This window comes from Cetorhinus maximus, chromosome 21 (genome assembly GCF_964194155.1).
Source record: "Cetorhinus maximus chromosome 21, sCetMax3.hap1.1, whole genome shotgun sequence".
NCBI classification, from domain to species: Eukaryota; Metazoa; Chordata; class Chondrichthyes; order Lamniformes; family Cetorhinidae; genus Cetorhinus; species Cetorhinus maximus.
In genome coordinates this window covers 9,675,364-9,698,916 of record NC_135899.1, presented here as the reverse complement: position 1 = coordinate 9,698,916, position 23,553 = coordinate 9,675,364, and the positions used below count along the sequence as shown (strand labels likewise).

The 23,553-nt window shown below is 45.8% G+C and overlaps 1 protein-coding gene across 1 annotated transcript; it reads left to right on the top strand.

Moving 5' to 3' along the window:
- Positions 1-1,409: 1,409 nt before the first annotated feature.
- LOC144695627 (zinc-binding protein A33-like) lies at positions 1,410-22,916 on the top strand. The gene is made up of 6 exons (XM_078566525.1): positions 1,410-1,820; positions 1,911-2,006; positions 2,100-2,333; positions 3,404-3,426; positions 11,609-11,724; positions 22,339-22,916. The coding sequence occupies exons 1-6, from the start codon at positions 1,410-1,412 to the stop codon at positions 22,914-22,916; spliced, it is 1,458 nt and encodes a 485-aa protein (XP_078422651.1).
- The last annotated feature ends 637 nt before the right edge of the window (positions 22,917-23,553 follow it).

Here is a 23,553-nt window from a genome sequence, read left to right as displayed (position 1 = left end):
TTCTCCGCTCTTTCCACCACCTGCAGTGTGATGCCACAACCAAACAATATTTCACTGCCTTCCCCTTTTAGCATTCCGAAGTGTCTGTTTCACCTGCAAATCTCTGGTACATTCCAGCCCCAAAATCCCCTCTCCTTCCTACAGCACCTTTCCATGCAAACACAAGAAATGCAACACCTGCCTTTTTACATCCTCCCGTCTCACCATTCAAAGCCCCAAAAGCTCCTCCTAAGTGAAGCATCAATTTACTTGTACTCCTTCCAATCTATTATACTTTACTTGGTGCTCATGATGCGGTTGCCTCTACATTGACCACACTCAGACTGGGTGACCATCTTGTGGAAAAGCTTCATTCGCTTTGCAGGCATGACCCTGAGCTTCCTGTTCCTTGTCATTTTAATTCTCCGCTATGCTCCCACTCTGGTCTTTCTGTCCCTGGCCTGTTACAGTTTCCAATGAACTCAACACAAGGTTAAGAAACAGCACCTCATATTTCGTCTCAGCTCCCTACAGCAACACTGAGTTGAACAAATTTACATCATAACCTCTGCCTGCATTTTGTGCCCTTTCTTTCCTTCTTCCTTCACTTTGCATTAGGCGGCTGTTATCCATCCATTCACACCCCATTTCAACACATCCCTTGTTTCTTTACTACTCATTACCAGAAAAACTACCGTCTTCAACCCTACCGCAGAACTACCTAAGGGGTTGCCGGGGGTGGGGTGGGGGGCGCTTCCTTGCTGTGAAATAATTGCCCGATATGTTTCCCTACATTGCAACAGTGAGTATATTCCAAAGGCATTTCCTGGGTCTTACAAGTATATTCGGACGACACGATTTCGTGAAAGACGCTAAATAAATGCAGGTCTTTTTCTTTCTAGCGGTTAATTCAAATGGAATCTGACGGCCCGAATCCCTCTAAAGCTCTTCCCAGCGCCTGTTATCAAAATAACTCCTTAACATTTATGGTAATTTATATTTTAGGGTGAGCGGCTACAATGATTAACAGAATTCAGTTTATGGATCGGGATTTACACCATGTTTCTCTGGATAGTTTATAACCGTCAGCAAGTTCCTCTGGAGCAAAGTGCGATAGAATCTCGAACCTCGCCCGTCTCCGCCTCCTCCCTCTCTCCAATCTTTCTCTCCACCCACTGCCAACTCTCCATGGACTTTCACCCTCTCTGGCTGGGTTCAATCATTCTCCATTTTCGTAAACTGTGCATCGCTCCCACCACTCTCTGCCTTGTTTTCCCATGTAAAAGACTACGGCACATGGTTTAGTAATAATAATAACTACCCAAGCATGGAGGTGAATTTCGTCGAAAAATCCGTGATCTGAAGGTGTTCGAAAGCGCAGTAAAGTCGAAACTGAAACCGGATTAAATCAGCAGTTGTTGAGTGTGAACATGGCTTCTAAACAGCACGGAGAAAATTTCACAGAGGATTTAAATTGTTCAATTTGTCTTGATTTCTACACCGATCCGATAATACTGGATTGTGGACACAACTTCTGCCGATCCTGTATCACGCAGTGCTGGGAAAAGAAGGACATAAACCCCTGCCCAGAATGTAGAGAGGTGTTTCCGGAAAGAAACCTCAGGGTAAATCGGGCCGTAGCAAATTTGGCCGAGAAAGCTCGAAAATTAAAGCTGAATCCGAAAGAGAAAGAAAGTAAACTTCACTGTGAGAAACACCAGGAAGAACTGAAGCTGTTTTGTGAAACTGACAAGAAATTGATCTGTTTGATTTGTAGAGATTCGCGGGAGCACAGAGAGCACCACTTCCTGCCGATCGATGAAGCTGTTGAAATCTACAAGGTAAAAGGGGAAATATTTTATAAATGGATAGTTTTATCACATTTTCATGGTCTAATACTCTCATTCTGTGATTTTCTCTCCCAATCCCAGGATCAGCTGAAATCTTCCTTAGATTCTCTCACAGAGAAGAAATCGGTGGTTCTAGAAACGGAACAGAAACAGAAACGGAAGATTTCCGAAGTTAGGGTCAGGTCTCACTGTGGTGATTTTCTGGGATCTCGGTTAGTTTTGTTCCCTTTATCGCGGGACATTAATTATGTTTCGCATTTCATTTGGTAGGAACAGTCGAGCAGTCTGCAGACCCACATCACATCCGAGTTCACTAAAATGCATCAGATTCTCACTGAGAAAGAGGAGTGTTTACTCAGAGATCTCATGGAAGAAGAGGAGAGGATTCTAGAAGCAATGGCGAAAAACCTTCGAGAGATTCAGGAGAATTTAAATTCTATTGAGGAGAAGCTCTCAAAAGTTCAGAAACAGATGGAGCAAAAAGACGAGTTGATATTTTTGAAGGTGAGGGAACATATTGCGGGTCAGTTCAATGAGGCTTCACACAGTCACAAAATAAATGATAACTGAAATAAATATAGAATGTACGGAAAATATAAAAACTGAGTTAAACAAATTTCTGTCTGTTTCGTGGCAATTCTGCGGTCTCCCCGAAATAATCGGCTTCCACATTGTCTACAGATTACCGGGAATACTTATAACCTCCAGAGAATGTATTTTCTTGATCTTCTCACTTGCTTTGTGATTATTTCCGTGTTGCCAAGTTTAATTTTCTACTGGACGCCTATTTCGATCCAGTTACAGCTCATGTTCTGTGTGTGTGGGTGTGTCTGGTACGGTGTGTGAGAGTTACTGTGTCTGTGAGAGGGATTGATGTTGAGTTCCAGTTTATTTGACTCTCCACAATCTTCCTTCCAAAATGTATCACTTAACACTTCCGTGTTAAATCTCATCTGCTTTGAGTCTGCTCATTTCACCAGCCGCCCTGTTTATGTCCTCCTGAACAGTGTGCAGGTCAACTCATTACAGAAAGGATGTAATTGCATTAGGACACAGAGGAGATTTACGAGGATGTGACCAGGACTAGAAAAATGCAGCTATGAGGAAAGATTGGATAGACTGGGGCTGTTTTCCCTGGAACAGAGGAGGCTGAGGGGAGATTTGAGATATACAGAATTGTGAGGGTCCTGATAGTATGGGTGGGGAAGGGCCTATTTACATGCCAGAGAGGTCAGTGACGAGGGGGCACAGGTTTAAAGTTTTGGATAGAAAGATGAGAGGGGAGTTGAGGAAAAACTTTTACACCCAGAGGGTTGTGGGATCTGGAACTCACTGCCTTAAAGGGTAGTAGAGGCAGAAACCCTCAACTCATTTAAAAACTGGCTGGATATTGACATCAAGTGCTGTAACCTGCAGGGCTGTGGACCAAATGATGCAAAGTGCGATTAGGCTGGGTGTTTTTTTCCATCTGGCGCAGATACGATGGGCCAAGTGGCCTCTTTCTGTGCCGTAAACTTTCTATGATTCTAAATCTGTTACTTTGCTCCTCACTGTTCATGATTCATTTCTTTCAGGAGGAAGCTTGTCGGAAGAGAAGGTAGGACATGATCTCTACTGAAATTCTGCACAGTTTGGTAAAATAACTCAGAAAGCTTTTGTTATGATTTCTTTTCTAGTTATCATCGCAACATTAAAGGGTCATTCATCGGGCGACAATAACTCTGCTTATGGTTTAAGCAGTAGTCTTTTATTAAAATGACAAACTTTATTCCAGCCGTTAGATGAGATTTCATAAAACTGGTCTACATCATTGAATTAAATTACAAGATGCCATTCAGTCCTGAAGTGCTCACTTGCAGACTGCAGACTGCTGTTAGTGCGGCTGTGACCTTCCGACTGAACCTGAGAGAGCCACACCACCCATGTTTCCATGGTGTCGACCATCTATGTCCCTGCAAGGCTCCTGATCAACCCGAGAGAGTCATATGTTAATGGGGGAATGGGATTTGTTTTTATTCCAATATAGAATATTGATCTGTATCCTTAACACCAGCAAAACAGACCCAGCAGATGTGACGGCACTGTGGGATAAATCTTGGATGGAGTTGCTCTGGGAGTCCATAACATTGACTCCAGAGCCCATGAAGCCTCATGGCGTCAGGTCAAACATCGACGAGGAAAGCTGCTGATAATCTTGTACCCACCCATTCGCCACACCTCAGCCCCTCACCCTTGCCTCAGCTGATGAATAAGCACTCCTCCACGTGGAACTTCACTTGGAGGAAGCACTGAGTGGCAAGTGAGTAGAACGTACACTGGATAGGATTCAGTGTCCATCACCAAGATCGGTCGTGGAACTACCTCCCTAGAGCACTGTGAGCGTACCTACACCACATGGACTGCAGAAGTTCAAAGAGGCAGCTCAGCACCACCTTATGAAGGGCAATTAGGGGGGCAATAATGCTGGCCTCAGCAGCGCTGCCCACATCTCATTCATTGATAAAAAAACAATTTGCCACTACTGGCGAGCTAGATATGCCCCAAAGGACATAGCTGCTAGACTGGGTCTGTGGCAGGTAGTGAGGGAACCAACAAGAGGGAAAAACATACTTGACCTCTTCCTCGCTAATCTGCCTGCTGAGCATACATCTGTCCATGGCTGTATCAGTCGGAGTGACCACCACACTGTTATTGTGGAGGTGAACTCCTGCCTTCAGATTGAGGATACCCACACACAAGACAGGGCATCCATGGAGCGCTGTGGACCATCAGCAGCAGCAAAATTGTACTCAACCACACTCTGTAACTTCGTGGCTCGGCATATCCCCAACTCTACCCTTACCACCAAGCCATGGCATTAACCCTGGTTCAATGAAGGCCCAGATTTTCTGGCCCTGACGCTGCTGCGACCCGCCGTGGGCAAGGCAGCAGCCCAGCCACAAGTCCATTGACTGGCGGTGGGACTGGAAGATCGTGGCGGCGGGCGGGTGCGGAAAACTCCGCCTTTTCAGGAGGGCATGCCAGGAGCAGCAGCATTTATACCTAAAAGGGAGGTGTCAACATGGTGAAGCCAGGACTCAGGACGACTTACATGTCAGACAGCGTAAGCCACATGCGATAGGCACAGCTAAGCGATCCAACAACCTATGGATCAGATGTAAATTGTGCAGCTATGGCCCTTCCAGCCATGCATGGCGGTGGACAATTAAATAACTAATTTGGGGAGGAGTCTCCACAAATATCCCCACCGTCAATGATGTGGGAACCCATCACATCATTGCAAAAGATTAAGGATGAAGCTTTTGCTACAATCTTTAGCCAGATGTGCCCAGTGGATGATCCATCTCAGCCATCTCAGAAATTCCCTGCCTACCAGTATTCAGCCAATTCGATTCATTCCATGTGACAACAAGAAACGGCTGAAGGCATTGTTTCCTGCAAAGCTATGGGCCCTAACAATATTCTGGCAATAGTACTGAAGACTTGTGCTCCAGAACGTCCTGCGCCCCGAGCCAAGCTGTTCCAGTAAAGCTACAAATCTGGCATCTACCCGGCTATGTGGAAAATTGCCCAGGTATTTCCTTTCCACAAAGAGCAGGACAAATCTGCCCTGGACAATTACCACCCCATCAGTCTACACTCCATCATCAGTAAAGTGTTGGAAGGCGTCATCAGCAATGATATCAAGAGGCACTTGCTTAGCAATAACCTGCTCACTGGCGCTAAGTTTGGGTTCCACCACAGTCACTCAAATCCTGACCTCATTACAGCCTTGATTCAATCATGGACAAAAGAGCTGAACTCCTTAGGTGAGGTGAGAGTGACTGCCTTTGACATCATGGCCTAACTTGACCGAGTATGGCACCAAGGAGCCCAAGCGAAACTGGAATCAATGGAAATAAGGAGTGGGGGGGACTCTCCGGTCGTTGGAGCCATATCTAGCACAAAAAAAGATGGTTGTAGTTGTTGGAGGTCAATCATCTCAGCTCCAAAGCATCACTGCACGAGTTCCTCAGCCCATCCATCTTCAGCTGCTTCATCAATGACACTCCTTCCATCATAAAGTCAGAAGTGGGGATGTTTGCTGAAGATTGCACAATGTTCAACACCATTCACGACTCTTCAGATACTGAAACAATCCATGTCCAAATGCAGCAAGACCTAAACAATATGCAGGTTTGGGCTGACAAGTGGCAAATAACATTCGGGCCATAGAAGTGCCAGGCAATAGCCGTCTCCAACATGAGAAAACCTAACCATCTCCCCTTGATGTTCAATCATTTCCATTACCATTGCTGAATCATGTGCTTGCACACAAACAGGAGAGAGAGCTCATCGTGAGTGAGATACAGCCAGAGTGAGTATGGGTATTGGCAATTTGGTGCACAGTGGGAATTCGTTGCATAGGGGAAAAGGTGCTCTTTGCATGTTTATTTGGATATTCAACTTCTTAAATCTTCAAAGAGTGGTCTTGTCCTGCTGCAGCAGTAGAGTCTACAAGGGAAAGGAATGACTGGTAAGTAGTGGGTCAGGTCAGGTAAGTATTTACTACTTTAATCGCTTCTAATTTAAGGTCTTCTTGTGGTTTATACTTTGTATATACTACAGTAACGAAGATCAGGAAAGAAGGGCCCTAGAGTAATTGATTTAAAGGTTTAATTTAAAGTGATAAGACATGGCAGGAGAGCTCAAGCCATGGTGTGCTCCTCGTGCTCCATGTGGGAAGCAGGGGACATTTTCAGTGCCCGGGACCAGCATGTGTGCATGAAATATGTCCAGCTGCAGCTCCTGGAATCTCGGGTTTCAGAGCTGGAACGGCGGCTGGGGACGCTGTGGAGCGTCCGCGAGTCTGAGAGCATTGTCGATAGCACGTTTAGAGAGGAGGTCACACCTCAGCTGAAGGGACTTGAGGAAGGAAGGGAATGGGTAACCACCAGGCAGTCGAAGAGAAACAGGCAGGTAGTTCAGGAATCCCCTGGGGACCCGCTCGCAAATTGCTATTCCATTTTGGAGGCTGATGAGGGCGCTGGTTCCTCCAGGGAGTGCGGACAGAGCCAAGCGTCTGGCACCACAAGCAGCCTGTCTGTACAGGAGGGGAGGAAGTGCAGTAGTAATAGGGGATTCTATAGTCAGGTAAACAGATAGGTGCTACTGTGGCCGTCAACGTGACTCCAGGATGGTATACTGCCTCCCTGCTGCCAGGGTCCGGCATGTCACTGATCAGCTGCAGGGCATCCTGAAGGTGGAGGGTGATGAGGCAGAGGTCATGGCACAGTTTGGTACCAACGACATAGGTAGAAAGAGGGATGTGGTCTTGCATCAAGAATTCAGGGAGTTAGGCATTGGACTAAAAAACAAGACCTCTCAGGTTGTAATCTCTGGATTACTCCCAGTGCCACGTGCTAGCGAGCTCAAAAATAGGAGAATAGCACAGATGAATACGTGGCTTAAGAGTTGGTGCAGGAGGGAGAGTTTTAGATTCCTGGATGACTGGGGCTGTTTCTGGGGAAGGTGGGACATGTACAAGCGGGACGGTCTACATCTGAACCAAAGCGGGACTAAGATCCTTGTGGGTGGGTTTGCTAGTGCTGTTGGGAGGAGTTTAAACCAATTCGGCAGGGGGAGGGGACACAGAATGTTAGCCGGATAGGGACACATCATAATCCAGTAAAACAATCAAGTCTGAGGGAGGACAGCTTCATTATGTTTCAATGGAATAAGGCAAGGCTGGATGGCGTCTACTTTAATGCCAGGAGTATTACAGGTAAAAAGGATGAGTTAAGGGTGAGCATTGACACGTGGAGTGGTGATATAGTAGCCATTGCTGAGACGTGTTTGAGTGAGGGAAAGCATTGGCAGTCAACCTTCCGGGGTATAGAATATTCAGGCGAGGCAGGGGAGGGGGTAAAAGAGGAGGAGCCATTGCATTATTAGTTAAGGAGCCAGTTACTGCAGTAAGGAGAGATGGTATCTTGGAGGGGGCATCGAATGAAGCTTTGCGGGTAGAGCTTTGGAATAAAAAAGGGGCAGATACATTGTTAGGTTTCCCAGATAGTCAGCGGGAAATTGAGGAGCAAATATGTGCACAATTTGCGGAGGTGTATAAAAACAATAACAATAGGGTAATTATATTAGGTGATTTCGACTTTCCCAACATTAATTAGGATAGACATAGTGTTAAGGACTTGGATGGAGTGGATTTCTTGAAATATGTACAGGAGAACTTTTTAGGTCAATATGTAGAGGGTCCAACAAGGGATGGCGCAGTGCTGGACCTAAATCTGGGGAATGAAGCCAGACCGGTGGCTGAGGTGGTGGTGGGGGAGCATTTTAGTGATAGCGACCACAACATGGTACGGTTTAAGTTTATAATGGACAAAGAAATAGACAAGTTGCAAAAAAATGGCTTGGATTGGGGGAGATTGGATTTTCGTAAAATAAGGCAGGATCTGGCCAAGGTAAACGGGGAACAGCTACTTGTGGGGAAATCTACAGAGGAGCAGTGGGGGGCGTTGTAAAAGGAAATAGGGACTCTACAGGCTCAACATGTTCCCTCTAGGGTGATAGGAAGGAGTAACGAGCCCAGAGAACCATGGATGACCTGAGATATTCAGGATACGATGAGAAGGAAAAGAAAGGCTTTTAGGAGGTACAAGGGAAGCAAATCAGTGGAGGCATTAATGGAGTACAGACAGTGCAGGGTGGAGCTTTATAAATCAATTAGGAGAGGAAAGAGGGGATATAAGAAAGCTCTGGCTGGTAATAGTAGGGAAAATCCCAAGATATTCTACAAGCGTATCAATGGGAAGAGGATAACCAGGGAAAGAGTAGGGCCAATAAGGGACCAAGGGAGCAATCTATGGGTGGAGCCAGAGGACATCGCTAGAATGTTGAATGAATACTTCACGTCCGTCTTCACCCAAGAGAATGAAGATGAAGGTATTGAGCTCGGTGAGAGAGACTGCGAGGTTCTTAAGCAAATTGATATAGGGAGTGGCAAGATATTGGAGGTGTTTGCAAGCTTAAAAGTGGACAAATCTCCAGGTCCAGATGATTTGTGTCCCAGACGGCTGAGGGAGGCAAGGGAAGAGATCGCAAGGGCTCTGACCCAAATTTTTAATTCCTCTCTGGCCACAGGGGAGGGTCCTGAGGACTGGGGAACAGCTAATGTGGTTCCGCTCTTTAAGAAGTGTTGTAGAGAAAAGCCAGGGAACCACAGGCCAGTGAGTCTCACGTCAGTGGTAGGGAAACTATTGGAGAAATTTCTGAAGGAGAGTATCTATCTCCACTTGGAGCAGCAAGGTTTGATCAGCGATAGTCAGCATGGCTTTGACAGAGGGAAGTCATACCTTACAAATTTGATTGAATTTTTTGAGGAGGTGACCAGGTGTGTAGAGGAGGGTCGTGCAGTTGATGTAGTTTATATGGATTTCAGCAAAGCCTTTCACAAGGTCCCACATGGGAGACTTATAAAGAAGGCAAATGCACATGGGATACACGGTAATTTGATAAGTTGGATTCAAAATCGGCTTAGTTGTAGGAGACAGAGGGCGATGACAGAAGGATGCTTTAGTGACTGGAAGCTAGTGTCCAGTGGTGTGCCACAGGGATCTGTGCTGGATCCCCTATTATTTGTCATTTATATAAACAACATAGTTGACTATGTGTGGGGTACGATTAGTATGTTTACGAATGACACAAAGATTACCCAGGTGCTTAACAGTGAGGTTGAGTGTCTTGGGCTACATGAAGATATAGACGGGCTCGTCAAATGGGCAGATGGAATTTAACCCTGAAAGATGTGATGTGATACACTTTGGAAGGAGTAATTTGACAAGGAAGCATTCAATGAACGGCATGACACTATGAAGTTCTGAGCAACAAATGGACCTTGGCGTTTGTGTCCATAGATCTCTGAAGGGGGAAGAGCATGTTAGTGGGGTAATGAAAAAGGCATATGGGACACTTGCCTTTATCAATCGAGGCATAGATTACAAAAGTAGGGAAGTCATGTTGGAATTGTATAGAACCTTGGTGAGTCCACAGCTGGAGTACTGTGTGCACTTCTGTTCACCACATTATAGGAAGGATGTTATTGCACTGGAGGAGATGCAGAGAAGAATCACCAGGATGTTGCCTGGGATGAAACATTTAAGTTATGAAGAGAGGTTGGATAGACTTGAGTTGTTTTCGTTGGAGCAGGGAAGACTGAGGGGCGACCTGATCGAGGTGTACAAGATTATTAGGGGCATGGACAGGGTAGATAGGGAGCAGCTGTTCCCCTTAGTTGAAGGAACAGTCTCAAGGGGTCATAAGATCAAGTTGAGGGGCAGGAGCTTTAGGGGGGATATGAGGAAAATGTTTTTTATCCAGAGGGTGGTGACGGTCTGGAATGCACTGCCTGGGAGGGTGGTGGAGGCGGGTTGCCTCACATCCTTTAAAAAGAACCTGGATGAGCACTTGGCACGTCATAACATTCAAGGCTATGGGCCATGTGCTGGTAAACGGGATTGGTAGGTAGGTCAGGTGTTTCTCACGTGTCGGTGCAGACTCGATGGGCCGATGGGCCTCTTCTGCACTGTGTGATTCTGTGATTCTGTGAATCCCCCAATATCACGATCTTGGGGGTTAGAATTGACCAGAAACTGAACTGGATTAGCTGTGTAAATACTGTGGCTACAAGGGCAGTTCAGAGACTAGGAATCCAGCGGTGACTAACTCGCCTCCTGACTCCCCAAAGCCTGTCCACCATCCAGAAGACAAAAGTCAGGAGTGTGATGGAATACTTTCCACTTGCCTGAATGAGTGCTGCTCCAATAACATTCGAAAAGTTTGACACCATCCAGGACAAAGAAGCCCACTTGTTTGGCATCTCATCCACAAACATTAATTCTCACCAACACTGACGAACAGTGGCAGCAGTCTGTACCATCTACAGGATGTACAGCAGGGCCTCACCAAGGCTCCTGAGACAGCACCTTCCAAACCCACGACTGCTGATGGACAAGGGCAGCAGAAGCATGGGAACACCACTACCTGAAAGTTCCCCTCCAAGCCTCACACTATCCGGACTTGGAAATATATCACCGTTCCTTCACTGTCACTGGGTCAAAGTCCTGGAACTCCCTCCCTAACAGCACCATGGCTGTACCTACAACATGTGGACTGCAGCGGTTCAAGAATGCAGCTCACCACCGCCTTCTGAAGGTGCAATATGGCGTTGGCAATAAATGCTGGCATAGCAGTGAAGGCCACATCCCATGAATGAATTAGAAAAATCAACACAACAGCTGAAACTTGTTTTAAGATATACAGCAAAACTGACACCGAACCACAAGGAGATATTAATACCGATAACGGAGGTATGTTTTAAAGCGTATTAAAGGAAGAAAGAGGGATAGAAAGGCAGAAAGCTTTCAGAATTTCAGAGTTCAGGGCCTTGGCAGCTGAAGGTCCAACTCCCAATTGTGGAGTGATTAAAATCAGGGATATTCAAGACGCCAGAAGTAGAGGAGCGCAGGTGTCTCGGAGAGTTGCGTAGACGTTTTCAGCCATTGCCTTTATTCTACAAGCTTTGTTTGTAATACAGCAGGTGGACAGGCTAAATGTTTATCTTCTCCTGTGATTTGTCATATCTCGGTAACTGATCTGTTATGGGCTATGGGCCTTTTTCAGGACATGGGTATTTCCATGCTCTGCCCTTGCATTTCATGTCTAAAATCATGCCTAAAGTGTTCTAATACGATGAATTTATAACAGAAACTGTTTCATATTAACAGGATTAGTGATGACGGTCATGAGCTCTCAGTGTCTGATGCTGCCCTGACTATCGGAAAGTTCAAAGGCCCTCTACAGTACACAGCGTGGAGGGAAATGATAAACTCCATCAACCCCGGTAAAACTCCTATATTAATTTTCTTGATCATAGGCCCCAGATTAAACACTCACATCGCCGGTTGTTAATCCCTAGAGACTCTCCATTCTTATTTTTTTTTCTGTGGTTTCCTCTGGGTAAGTTTCTGAAGCCATCACCACTGTGTGTCAAAGCAGTGAAGGGATCTGTGTAACCAGAGGGATAGAGCACGGATCTCTGGATGTGAAATAGAATTTGTAGAGGAGATTGGACTGGAATTCTGGGAACATTTTTCATCAATGTATAATCAGGAAGTCATGCAGACTTTGAAGAGAATGTGTGAAAAGAGAGCGAATGCGTGAAGTGGAATTACACTCCTTAGTCACGAGAAAGTGAGTCTGCACTGGAAAAGGGAGGACACCAGGGGTTTTATCCAAGTGTTCGAGATTGAAACAGTACAGAGGGGATAAACATTCATAGTTTTCACACAATCACAGAGTCTGCATCAATGTAAGGATAACGACACAGCGGTTTGGGTTGAACGAGGTTGATTTTTTGAGTGACCCCATTGATCGAGCAGGTAGTGAAACAGTGAACCCACTTCTCTGTCTACGAACTTCATCAGAAGCTAAATCCATTCTGAGGGTTGAGCTGCAGTATAATGTCATTGTCCAGTTTGTCATAGGTCTGTTGTGTGGAAAGGTGCTCGGTGGTCCTTGTTAGACAGAGGTGGGCGGGGGTGTGGGAGAAACAAGAAATCCGATGTTCCTCCAGTGAGGGGTTGTGGTAGTGTGATCATCGTAAGGTCATAAGAAATAGGCGTAGGAATAAGCCATTTGGCTCAACCTGCTCTGCCATTTGATACGATCATGGCTCATGTAACTGTGGCCCTAACTGCCCTTTTTTCCTGTCCCCTGTAGCCCTTCACTCCACTATCGATCAAAAATCTGTCTAATTTAGCCCTGACTAAATAAAACAACTTCGTCTCCATTGCTCTCTGTGGAAGAGAATTGCAAAGGCTAACATCCCTCCAAGAGAAGAAATTCCCTCTCATCTCTGTCTTAAAAGGGAGACAGACCCCTTATTTATAAACTATTTCCCCTGCTTCTAGATTCCCCCGCTAGTGGAAACACCCTCTTAGTATGTCCCCTGGCAAGCTCCCTCAGAATCATATATGCTTCAATAAGATCACCTCTGATTTTTCTAAACATCAAGAGTACAGGCCTAATCTGCTGAACCTTTCCTCAAAAGACAACTCCTTCATCCCAGGAATCAGCCTAGTGAACCTTCTTTGAACTATTTCAAAGATAAATATATATCTCCTTTAAGTAAGGAAACCATACTGTACCATTACTCTCGCCAATGCCCTAAGCAGCTCTCTCAAGAGTTCTCCATTATTATGCTCCATCTCCCTTTCAATAGAGGACAACATTCCATTTGCTTATTAATAACTTGCCGTACCTGGTTAGGGAGGTAGTCAGAAAAGTGGAGTTGAGGCGACAGTTAGAGCAACCATGATCTTATCGAATGGTGGAGCAGGTAAATGGGAAAATGGCTTACTCATGCTCATACTCCCTGTATTCTTGTGCCAAACGTTTATGATTAATGTACAAGATCCCCTTGTCCTCCAGTATTCAGCAATTTCTCACCATTTAAATAATATTATACTTTTCAATTCTTCCTGAAAAAGTCATACTCCACATTATGCTCCAGCTGCCAGTTTTTCCCACTTACTTAACCTCTCCATATCCCTTTGCAGACACCTTAAATCCCCCTTCATGATTTGCATTCCTGCATATTATCATCAGCAAATTTGTCTGCAATATAGTCTGTCCTTCTAATATGTCACGAATATAGATCATAAATAGTTGAGGGCCAAGCACTGATTATTGCAGAACTCCACTAGTTACAATTTACCAACCTGAAAATGACCTATTTCCCCTGGCTCTCTGTGTCCTTCGAATTAGACAATCGTCTAATAATGCCACTGTATCACCTCTAACACCTTGAGCTCTTATCTTCTGCAGTAAACTTTCATGCAGCACTTTATCGAATGCCTTTTGGAAATCAAAATACACTACATCTACTATTTTCCCATTATCCACCATGCTTGTTACATCATCAAAGAACTCTAATAAATTTGTCAAACATGATTTCCCTTTCAAAAAACAATGTTGACTCTGCCATATAATGTAACGATTTCTAACTGTCCTGCTATACCTTTTTAAGATAAAGGTTTCCAGGGTTTTCCCAATGACAGATGTTAGATTAGCTGGCCTGTAGTTCACTGATTTCTGTCCCCCTCCTTTCATGAACAGTGATGTTACATTCATGGCTTTCCAGTCCGTTGTGAACTTTCCAGAATCTAGAGAATTTTGGCAGATCACAACAACCATTCCATTCAGCCACTTCCATTCAGACCCAATGATGCAAGTCATCAGGTCCAAGGTTATTGTCAGCTGTTAATCCCTTTAGTAGTTTTCCTACTGCTTTTTCTCGACTAATCATGATCGTTTCTAATTCCTCGGTCCCTTTTGCCCTTATTTTTCTTAGGATGCGTTTTTGTCTCTTCTACTGTGAAGAATACTTGTTCAAAGTCTCTGCCATGCCCCGGGTTCCCAGTATTAATTCGCCAGTCTCACCCTCTGAGAGGCCAGCACTGACCATCATTACTCTTCATTTTGATATAGTTGCAGAAGCTTTTACTGTCTGTTTTAGCTTTCTTGTAAGTTTTCTCTCATACTCCAATTTCTCCCTCTTTTTTTACTCATCCTTTGCAGGTTTCTAAACTTTTCCAAATTTTCTGGACTACCACTGATCTTAGCAGCATTATACATCTTTTCTTTCAATTTTACATCACCCTTAACTTCCTTAGTTAGCCACAGATAGAGCACTCTGTTCACTGAGTCTTCCTTTCTGGATGGAATATATCTTTGTTGGGAGTTATGAAGTATCGCCTTAAACGTCTGCCACTGTTCCTCTACCATCTTATCTTTAATCTATTTCCCCAATCCACTTTAGCCAACGCTGTCTTCATGCCCATGCAACTGTCTTCATTTAAGTTTAAGGCACTAGTTTCAGACCTAAATTGCTCACCCTCAAACTGAATGTGAAATTTTATCATATATGATCTCTCTTACCGAGAGGATCTTTTACGATGAGGTAATTCTTTAATCCTGTCTCATTAGATATTTCCAGGTTTAATATAGACTGTTTCCTGGTTGGTTCAGGAACATATTTTTTTCTAAGAAACTGTCCTGAGTGCAACCTATGAGCTCATCCTCAGGCTACCTTTTCCAATTTGATTTATCCAATCTGTATGAAGGTTAACGTCGCCCATAGTTATTGCAGTATCTTTCTTACAATCCCTGGCTTCTGACTTGCCTTTATAACCATAGTGTCTATATGCTCACACAGTTCAGTGTCTATTCCATGGTAATCCCCAAGGTGTTGATGGTGGGGGATAGAGTGATGGAAATGCAGCTGAATGTCAAGGATGATGCTTAGATTCCCTTTTGATTGTGATAATCATTTCCTGGCGCTTATGTTACGTACTACTCATCAGCCCAAGATTAAATGCTGTCTAGGTCTTATAGCATACGGCCACCAACTGCTCCAGCATCAGAGATGTTGAAAGTGGTCATGAGCACTTTGCAATCATCAGTGACCATCCTGTCAATTGATGCAAGGCAGATTATTTGAGAAAGCAGCTGAAGACTGGTGGGTTGAGGTCACTAACCTGACAAACTTCTGCAGTGATCACCGGGGCTGAGATTATTGGCCTCCAAAAACTGCAAACATCTGCTTTGGTGCTGATGTGATGTCTATAAATGGTGATTCCCTGACTGCTAATGACATCTTATCACTGGCTTTCAGCTCTTTTGTCCATGATGGACGAAGTCTGTATGGGATCTTGAGCCAAGTGGCCCTGCCGAAATGCAAACTGAGAATTGATAAGCATTTTAATTGCTGTGTAAATGCCATCTGATGGCATTGTTGGCAACACTTGTCTGACGATTGTTGCATCAGTGATTGGCCATTTTGGATTTGTCCTGCTTTTGGTGGACAGGATATGTTTGGGCAATTTCCCACATTGTTGGATAGATGCCTGTGTTGTAACTCTACTGGAACAACTTGGCTATGGGTGTAGCTAATTTTTGAGTACAAATCTTCAGTAGTGCAGCTGAGATGTTGTCTGAGCCCATAGCCTTTGCTCTTTCCAGTGAGATAATCCATTACTTGTGATCATGTGATGTCAGTTGAATCAGCTGAAGACTGGCATCTGTGATATTGATAACGTTGGAAGGAGACCAAAATGGATCATCCACTCGACATTTCAGGTTGAAAATGGTTGCTGTTGTTTCAGGCTTGCCTTTTGTATGACATGCGGGGCTCACTCCTCACTGTGCCTGGATATGTAAATGAAGCCTGCTCCTCCAGTGAGTAGTTTAATTGCCCACCCTCATTGATGACTGGATGTGGCAGAACTGCAATTTTTCAAGTAAAAACAGAGAAAGCTGGAAATGCTGGTCAGGCAGCATCTTAGGAGAGGTAATCAGAGTTAACAGGTGGAATCTTCCACTCTAAAGGCGACGTTCGGCGATGGGCACAGAAGTGGAAGTGATTCCCGCTGTCGGGCAGGGCGGCTGAACATGGGTGATCTTGCCCTTTTCCGCTTATTACTGATTCATTGATGTGGAGCACAGAAAATCTGGTGTTGAGCGCGGGCAGGAAGTCGCTGTCCCTATCATTACCTCATGGGTTCGCAGTCCAGGCGTCTTTATTTAAAGATACCCGGAAAACAGGGTGTAGCAGTCAGCAGGCTGCTTCCACCTCTGCTGAGCAAGTACGGGCTGCACCTAGACATAGCGGTAAATTCAGATAAAATTAAGAAGTATGATGCTGGATTAGAACTGCTGTTGGCAGCAGTAGACCATCCAGCCCTTCGAGCCCATTCAGCCATTCAATGGGATCATGGCTGATCCTCTACTTCAACACCATTTTCCTGCACTATCCCCGGGTCCATTGATGTTTTTAATATGTAGACATCTATCCATTGCAATCTTGCACGCACTCAATGACTGAGCCTCCACAGCTGTCTGGGACAGAGACTTACAAAGATTCATCACCCTCTGAGTGAAGAAATTCCTCCTCATCTCGGTCCTAAATGACCTGCCCCTTATTCTGAAACTGTGTCCCCTGGTTCTAGACCCACCCGCCACATCAACCAGGGAAACATCCTTCCTGCATTTACCGTGTCAAGCCCTGTAAGAATTTTGTATGTTTGAACGAGATCACCTCTCCTTCTTCTAATCTCCAGAGATTAATGGGCCCATCTATTTAATCTTTCCTTAAAGGGCAATCCCTCCATTCCAGGAATTAATTTGTGAACCTAAATTACACTCAGTCTATGGCAAGTATATCATTCCTTAGGTAAGGAGAACAAAACTACACATAATATTCCAGGTTCATTCTCACTAAGGCACTATATAATTGCAGTAAGACATCTTTACTCCTGTGCTCAAATCCTTTTGCAATAAAGGTCAACATGGCATTTGCATTCTATATTCCTTGCTGTATCTGAATTTTAGCTTTCAGTGTCTCATCAACAAGGACACTCAAGTCCCTTTGATTTTCAACATTTCCCAGCCCCTCATCATTTAAGAAATACTCTGTATTTCAGTTTTTGCCACGAAAGTGGATACCCCCATATTATTCCGCATTGAATTCCATCTGCCAGATTTTTGCCCACTCACTGAGCCTCTCCAAATCTCCTTGAATCATTTCTGCATCCTGCTCACAACCGACACTTCCATCTAGTTTTGTGACATCTGGAAATTTGGAAATATTACATTTAATCCCAAAACATCCAAATCATTGAAATGGATTATGAATATCTGGGGTCCAAGGACTGATCCTAGTGATACCCCACTAGTCACAACCTGCCCACCTGAAAATGACCCATTTATTCCTACTCTCTGTTTTCTGTCCGTTAACCAGTTCTCAATCCATGCCTGAACATTCCACCAAATTGCATTTGCTCTCATTTTGTTTGCCAAACTCTTGTGTGGGATGTTATCAAAAGCTTTTTGAAAATCTAAATACACCACAAACCCCAGTTACCCCTTACATATTCTGCTAGTTACATTCTCCAAAATCTCCAACAGGTTTGTTAAACATGATTTCTCTTTCATTAAGTCCATGTTGATTCTGCCCAAGCTCACCATTATTTTCCAAGTGTCCTGTTATCACATCCTTTATTAATGATTCTAGCATTGACCCTACTACTGATGTTAGGCTAACAGGTCTGTAGTTTCCCCTTTTCTCTGTCCCTCCTTTCTGAAATAGTGAGGTTATATTTGCCACCCTCCCATCTGCAAGAACAATTCGAAGGTCTATAGGATTTTGAAAGATGAACACCAATGCACCGACTTTCTCTCCAGCCACCTCATTCAACATTCTGGGATGTAGATCATCAGGTCCAGGAGATTTGTCTACTTTAAGTCCCATTCATTTCTCTAATACTTTTCTTTTACTAATGATATTGTGTTGCAGTTCCTTCTTGATATTTGTCCCTTGATCCTCCACTATTTCTGGGAGGTTTTTAATGTTGATCATTGATATTCGGGTGGATCATGAGAAAGTTCATGTGATTTGCCTTGGCCGCATCTGTCATTAAGTATGCAGTTTGTGGTGTGTTCAACCACAGTTTTCCTGTTAATTCATGTTTACTTCATGTTAATTCTTTATGTTAGAACATAAAATAGATAGTATTGTCTGTTTGCCTTGTTGACTCTTGGATATTAAAATTATTCTGTTTGCTTCAAAACATGGATCTATAGGCTTTAGTAAAAATAAAAGCAAAAACTGCGGATGCTTGAAATCCAAAACAAAAACAAAACCTGGAAAAACTCAGCAGGTCTGGCAGCATCTGCGTAAAGGAACACAGTTAACATTTCGAGTCCGAATGACCCTTCAACAGAGCTAAGTAAAAATAGAAGAGAGGTGAAATATAAGCTGGTTTAAGTGGGGGTGGGACAAGTAGAGCTAGATAGATGGCCAGTGATAGGTGGATATAACCAAAAGATGTCGCAGACAAAAGGCCAAAGAGGTGTTGAAGGTGGAGATATTATCTAAGGAATGTGCTAATTAAGGGTAGAAAGCAGGACGAGCAAGGTACAGAAAGCCTTGGTGGGGGTGAGGTGGGGGTGAAGGAATCGAAAAAGGCTAGAAGGTAGAGATAAAACAATGGATAGAAATACATTTAAAAATATTGGAAATAGGTGGGAAAAGAAAAATCTATTGAAATTATTGGAAAAAAAGAGGGGGATTGGAAAGGGGATGGGGATGGAGGAGAGAGTTCATGATCTAAAATTGTTGCACTCAATATTCAGTCGGGAAGGCTGTAAAGTGCCTCGTCAGAAGATGAGGTGTCGCTCCTCCAGTTTGCGTTGAGCTTCACTGGAACAATGCAGCAGGCCGAGGATGGACATGTGGGCATGAGAGCAGGGTTTGAGTGTTGAAATGGCAAGTGACAGGGAGGTCTTGATAATGCTTGCGGACAGACCAATGGTGTTCTGCAAAGCGGTCACCCAGTCTGCGTTTGGTCTCTCCAATGTAGAGGAAACCGCATTGGGAGCAACGAATGCAGTAGACTAAATTGAGGGAAGTGCAAGTGAAATGCTGCTTCACTTGAAATGTGTATTTGGGCCCTTGGACAGTGAGGAGAGGGGAAGTAAAGGGGAAGGTGTTGCACCTTCTGCGGTTGTATGGGAAGTGCCATGGGAGGGGATTGAGGTGTAGGGGGTGATGGAGGAGTGGACCAGGGTGTCCGGAGGGAACGATCCATGCAGAATGCCACCAGGCGGGGTGAAGGGAAGATGTGTTTGGTGGTGGCATCATGCTGGAGTTGGTGGAAATGGTGGAGGATGATCCTTTGAATGTGGAGGCTGGTAGGGTGATAAGTGAGGACAAGGGGGACCCTATCATGTTTCTGGGAGGGAGAGGAATGCTTTATTATCTTAATTTATTATCTTTATTTATCTAATGTCTTTATTCTCTTAGTAAGTAACTGGGATTTCAAATTTGGTCAACTAACAAAAAAAAGTTAATGGTCACTAACCAGATGATAACCAAATTTGAGGGTCTTGTCTGGGACTGTAACAAGTTTTTGGCTCTGGCCGAGCAATATACCAAGAGAGACAGCAGAACTCTACAGCAGAGAGGGATCTGGGAATTCTGGTACATCAGTCACAAAAAATAATACGCAGGTACAGCAAGTGATTAGGAAGGTAAATGAAATGTTGATGTATGTTGCAGGAGGAATCAAGTATTAAACGATGCAATTGTTCCTACACCTGTACAGGGTCTTACTGAGAATGTATATGGAGTACTGTGTACCATTTTGATCTCCTAACTTAAGAAATCAGATAATACATGAGAATCAGTTCAGAGAAGGCTCGCTTTACTGATTCCTGGTACGGAGGGGTTATTTTACGACAAAAGGTTGAGCAGGTTGGGCCTATACACATTGGAGTTTAGACGAACGAGACGTGATCTTACTGAAACATGTAAGATGCTGAGAGGATGTTTCTTTTGGAGAGGAGTCTGTATCCTGGGGACAGTTTAAAAATTAGGGGTCTCCCATTTAAGACTGAGATGAGGAGAATTTGTTTCCTGTCAGAGGGTCGTTAAGTTTGGAATTCTCTTCCCCAGCGAGCAGTGAAGGCTGGGTCATTGATTATATTCAATCAGATCAGCCATTATCTTGTCAAATGGTGGAGCAGGCTTGAGGGGCTGAATGGCCTACTCTTGTTCCTAATTCTAGTGTTCTATTTTAATTTTGTTTGGTATCTTACAGGATAAGATTGCGTACAGCCTGTGTGACATTTTCACACTGCGTCTCGGAAGTATCACTCCCCACCCACACTCTCTCCAGCTCTCTTTCTCTCCTGCCCCGCTGTTCCCTCCCCATCTCTCCCCAACATTATCTTTCACCCTCCTGCTCTCCTTCTCACAATCTCACTTCCCTCTCTCACATTATTTGCCCCCCACCCCACTGTTGCCTTCCACTCCCTGTCCCTCATGCTCTCCCACTTCTCCCCCATCCTTCTCTCCACACATACTTTCTCACTCCCCTTGACCACACTCTCTCACTCACCTCCCACTCTCCCTTTCTCTCTCCCTCTTTAACTTCTGCTCTCTTTCTTACCTCTGCCCTACCCACAATCTTTCTCTCTCCCCTTCCACACACTTTATCTCTCTTCTGCCATGCACTCATCACCCTCCACTCCCTCTCCTGCTAGATCTAACATCAGTCCCTCCTGTTCCCTACCTCCATTCCCTACCTATTGTCCCATTCCGGCCCTTTCGCTCTCTCTTCCACTGACCCAGACCTCTCTCCACTTCCTCCTTCCCTCATCATCCCACTTTACCTCTTCCACGCACCGTCTCCTCCCACGCACCCGCTCCTCCCACGGTCTCCCTTCACTCTTCCACACTTTTCCCTCTTCCGCACTATTTCCTCTCCCCTTTCTGCTTTCCTTCCTGCCTTGCACATTCTCTCACCTCTCCCACTCTCACACCTTCCCATTCTTCCTTCCACACTACTGCTGTCGCTAATCCTGCCCCTCTCTCTTTTCACACACTACCACTTTTGCATTGACCCTCCAGCTCCCCTCTCTCTCACACACTATGCACTCTCCCTGCCCCCCTACACTCTCTACCCCTCCATCTTGCTCTCTCACACCATAACACTCTCCCTGCCCCCCTGCACTCTCTACCCCTGCATCTCACTCTTTCACACCATCACACTCTCCCTGCCCCCTTGCACACTCTACCCCTGCATCTCACTCTCTACCCCTGCATCTCAGTCTCTCACACCATCTCAATCTCCCTGCCCCCGTACACTCTCTACCCCTCCACCTTGCTCTCTCACACCATCACACTCTCCCTGCCCCCCCCCCAGCACTCTCTACCCCTGCATCTCAGTCTCTCACACCATCACAATCTCCCTGCCCCCTTACACCCTCTACCCCTCCATCTTGCTCTCTCACACCATCATGCTCTCCCTGCCCCCCCTGCACTCTCTACCCCTGCATCTCACTCTCTCACACCATCACAATCTCCCTGCAGCCTTACACTCTCTACCCCTCCATCTTGCTCTCTCACACCATCACACTCTCCCTGCCCCCCCAGCACTCTCTACACCTCCATCTCACTCACTCGGATCCCCACACACTTCCTGCCACTCTCCTGCTCTCTTTACTCGAACCTCTCTTTCTCACCCACTCTCCCAATCTCCCTGTCATCCTGGTTTCTCTCTCTCTCTTGCTTCCTTTTTCTCAATCCCTCCTGCTCTCACTCTCTCCCACCTCTTCCTCTCCGGCACTCCGCTCCCACTCTCCCTCTCCACTCTCCTGCTCCCTCCCCCTCATCCACTCCCTCCTCTGCTACCATTTTCTCTCCTCAACTTCACCTCCCACCTCCATCTCTTTCCAGTTCCCTCTCTCTCTGTCTCCGACTCCCCCTCTGCTCTCTCATCCATTTCCTTTCCACTCTCCCCCTCTCTCCCACCGGGATCCTTCCTCACACTCTCTCCCCCTCCCCAGCCCCTCTCTCTAAATCACTGACTGTGTTATTTTAACTTTCCCCCAGCTCCAGCCTCTCTGACTCTGGATCCGAACACAGCGAATCCCTGGCTCATCCTGTCTGAGGACCGGACCAGTGTGAGACTCAGAGACAAACGGCAGCGGCTCCCTGACACCCCGGAGAGGTTTGATTCCTGGGCCTGTGTCCTGGGATCAGAGGGATTCACGTCAGGGAGACATTACTGGGAGGTGGAGGTGGGGGAGAAGACTCGGTGGTGGCTCGGAGTGGCCCGAGAGTCTGTGAACAGGAAAGGGGAAATCTCCCTCAGGCCCGAGTCCGGATTCAGGACTGTGAGGCTAGAGTCCGGATTCTGGGCTGTGAGGCTGGATCCTGGATGTGATTATTTTGCTGCCACATCCCCCTCTGATACCCACCTCACCCCGAGTGTGAATCCCCGGAAGATCGGGGTTTTCCTGGACTATGAGGGTGGACAGGTGTCATTTTACAATGCGGACAACATGTCCCATCTCCACACTTTCACCCACACTTTCACTGAGCGAATCTTTCCCTTCTTCCGCCCGGGATTGAATATTGGCGGGAAAAACTCGGCACCGCTGACAATCTGCGGGATTAAAGGTCACTAACGGATCCATCCCATAATTTCACACCATCTCCCTGCCTCCTGTCAGCTGTAAACCGATGGGTGTCAGTCTCAGTCACAGGTGGAGGGAGAAGCCAGGTTAATATTCCAGGTATTAACCCTGTGTGGGGATTGGGTGGGGTTCCCTGTGTGTGCGGTGGGTTGTCGGGGTCCCTATTTGTGTATTTGGGTAGGGGGTCCCAGTGAGTGCGTGTGCGTGGAGGGAGGTGGGCCCCTGTGTGTGTCTGTGTGTGTGTCTGTGTGTGGTGTGGGTGTCCCTGTGTGTGTGTGTGCCAGTGGGGTGGGGGTCCCTGTGTGTGTGTGTGGAGGGCAGGGGTCCCTGTTAGTGTGTGGTGAGGGGGTGGGGGTCCCTGTGTGAGTGTGTGTGGGGTGGGGATCCCTGTGTGTGTGTGTGTGTGGTGGGGTGGGGGGGGGGTTGGTCCCTGTGTGTATGTGTGCGTGTGTGCGCGTGGAGGGTGGAGTTCCCTGTGTGTGTGGGGGGGGGGGGGGGGGGGGGGGGGGTTTGGTCCCTGTGTGAGTGTGTGCGTGTGTGTGTGCGTGGAGGGTGGAGTTCCCTGTGTGTGTGTGTGTGGGGGTGGGTGGGGATGTGAGGGTCCCTGTGTTTGTGTGTGTGTGGGGGG

What these genes read in the sequence shown, in the direction of transcription:
- LOC144695627 (XM_078566525.1), top strand. Translation starts at nt 1,410, where the DNA reads ATGGCTTCTAAACAGCACGGAGAAAATTTCACAGAGGATTTAAATTGT. An exon ending in AAGCTGTTGAAATCTACAAG is followed by an intron (nt 1,821 to 1,910) that starts GTAAAAGGGGAA and finishes TCCCAATCCCAG; the next exon opens with GATCAGCTGAAATCTTCCTT. An exon ending in GATAAACTCCATCAACCCCG is followed by an intron (nt 11,725 to 22,338) that starts GTAAAACTCCTA and finishes ACTTTCCCCCAG; the next exon opens with CTCCAGCCTCTCTGACTCTG.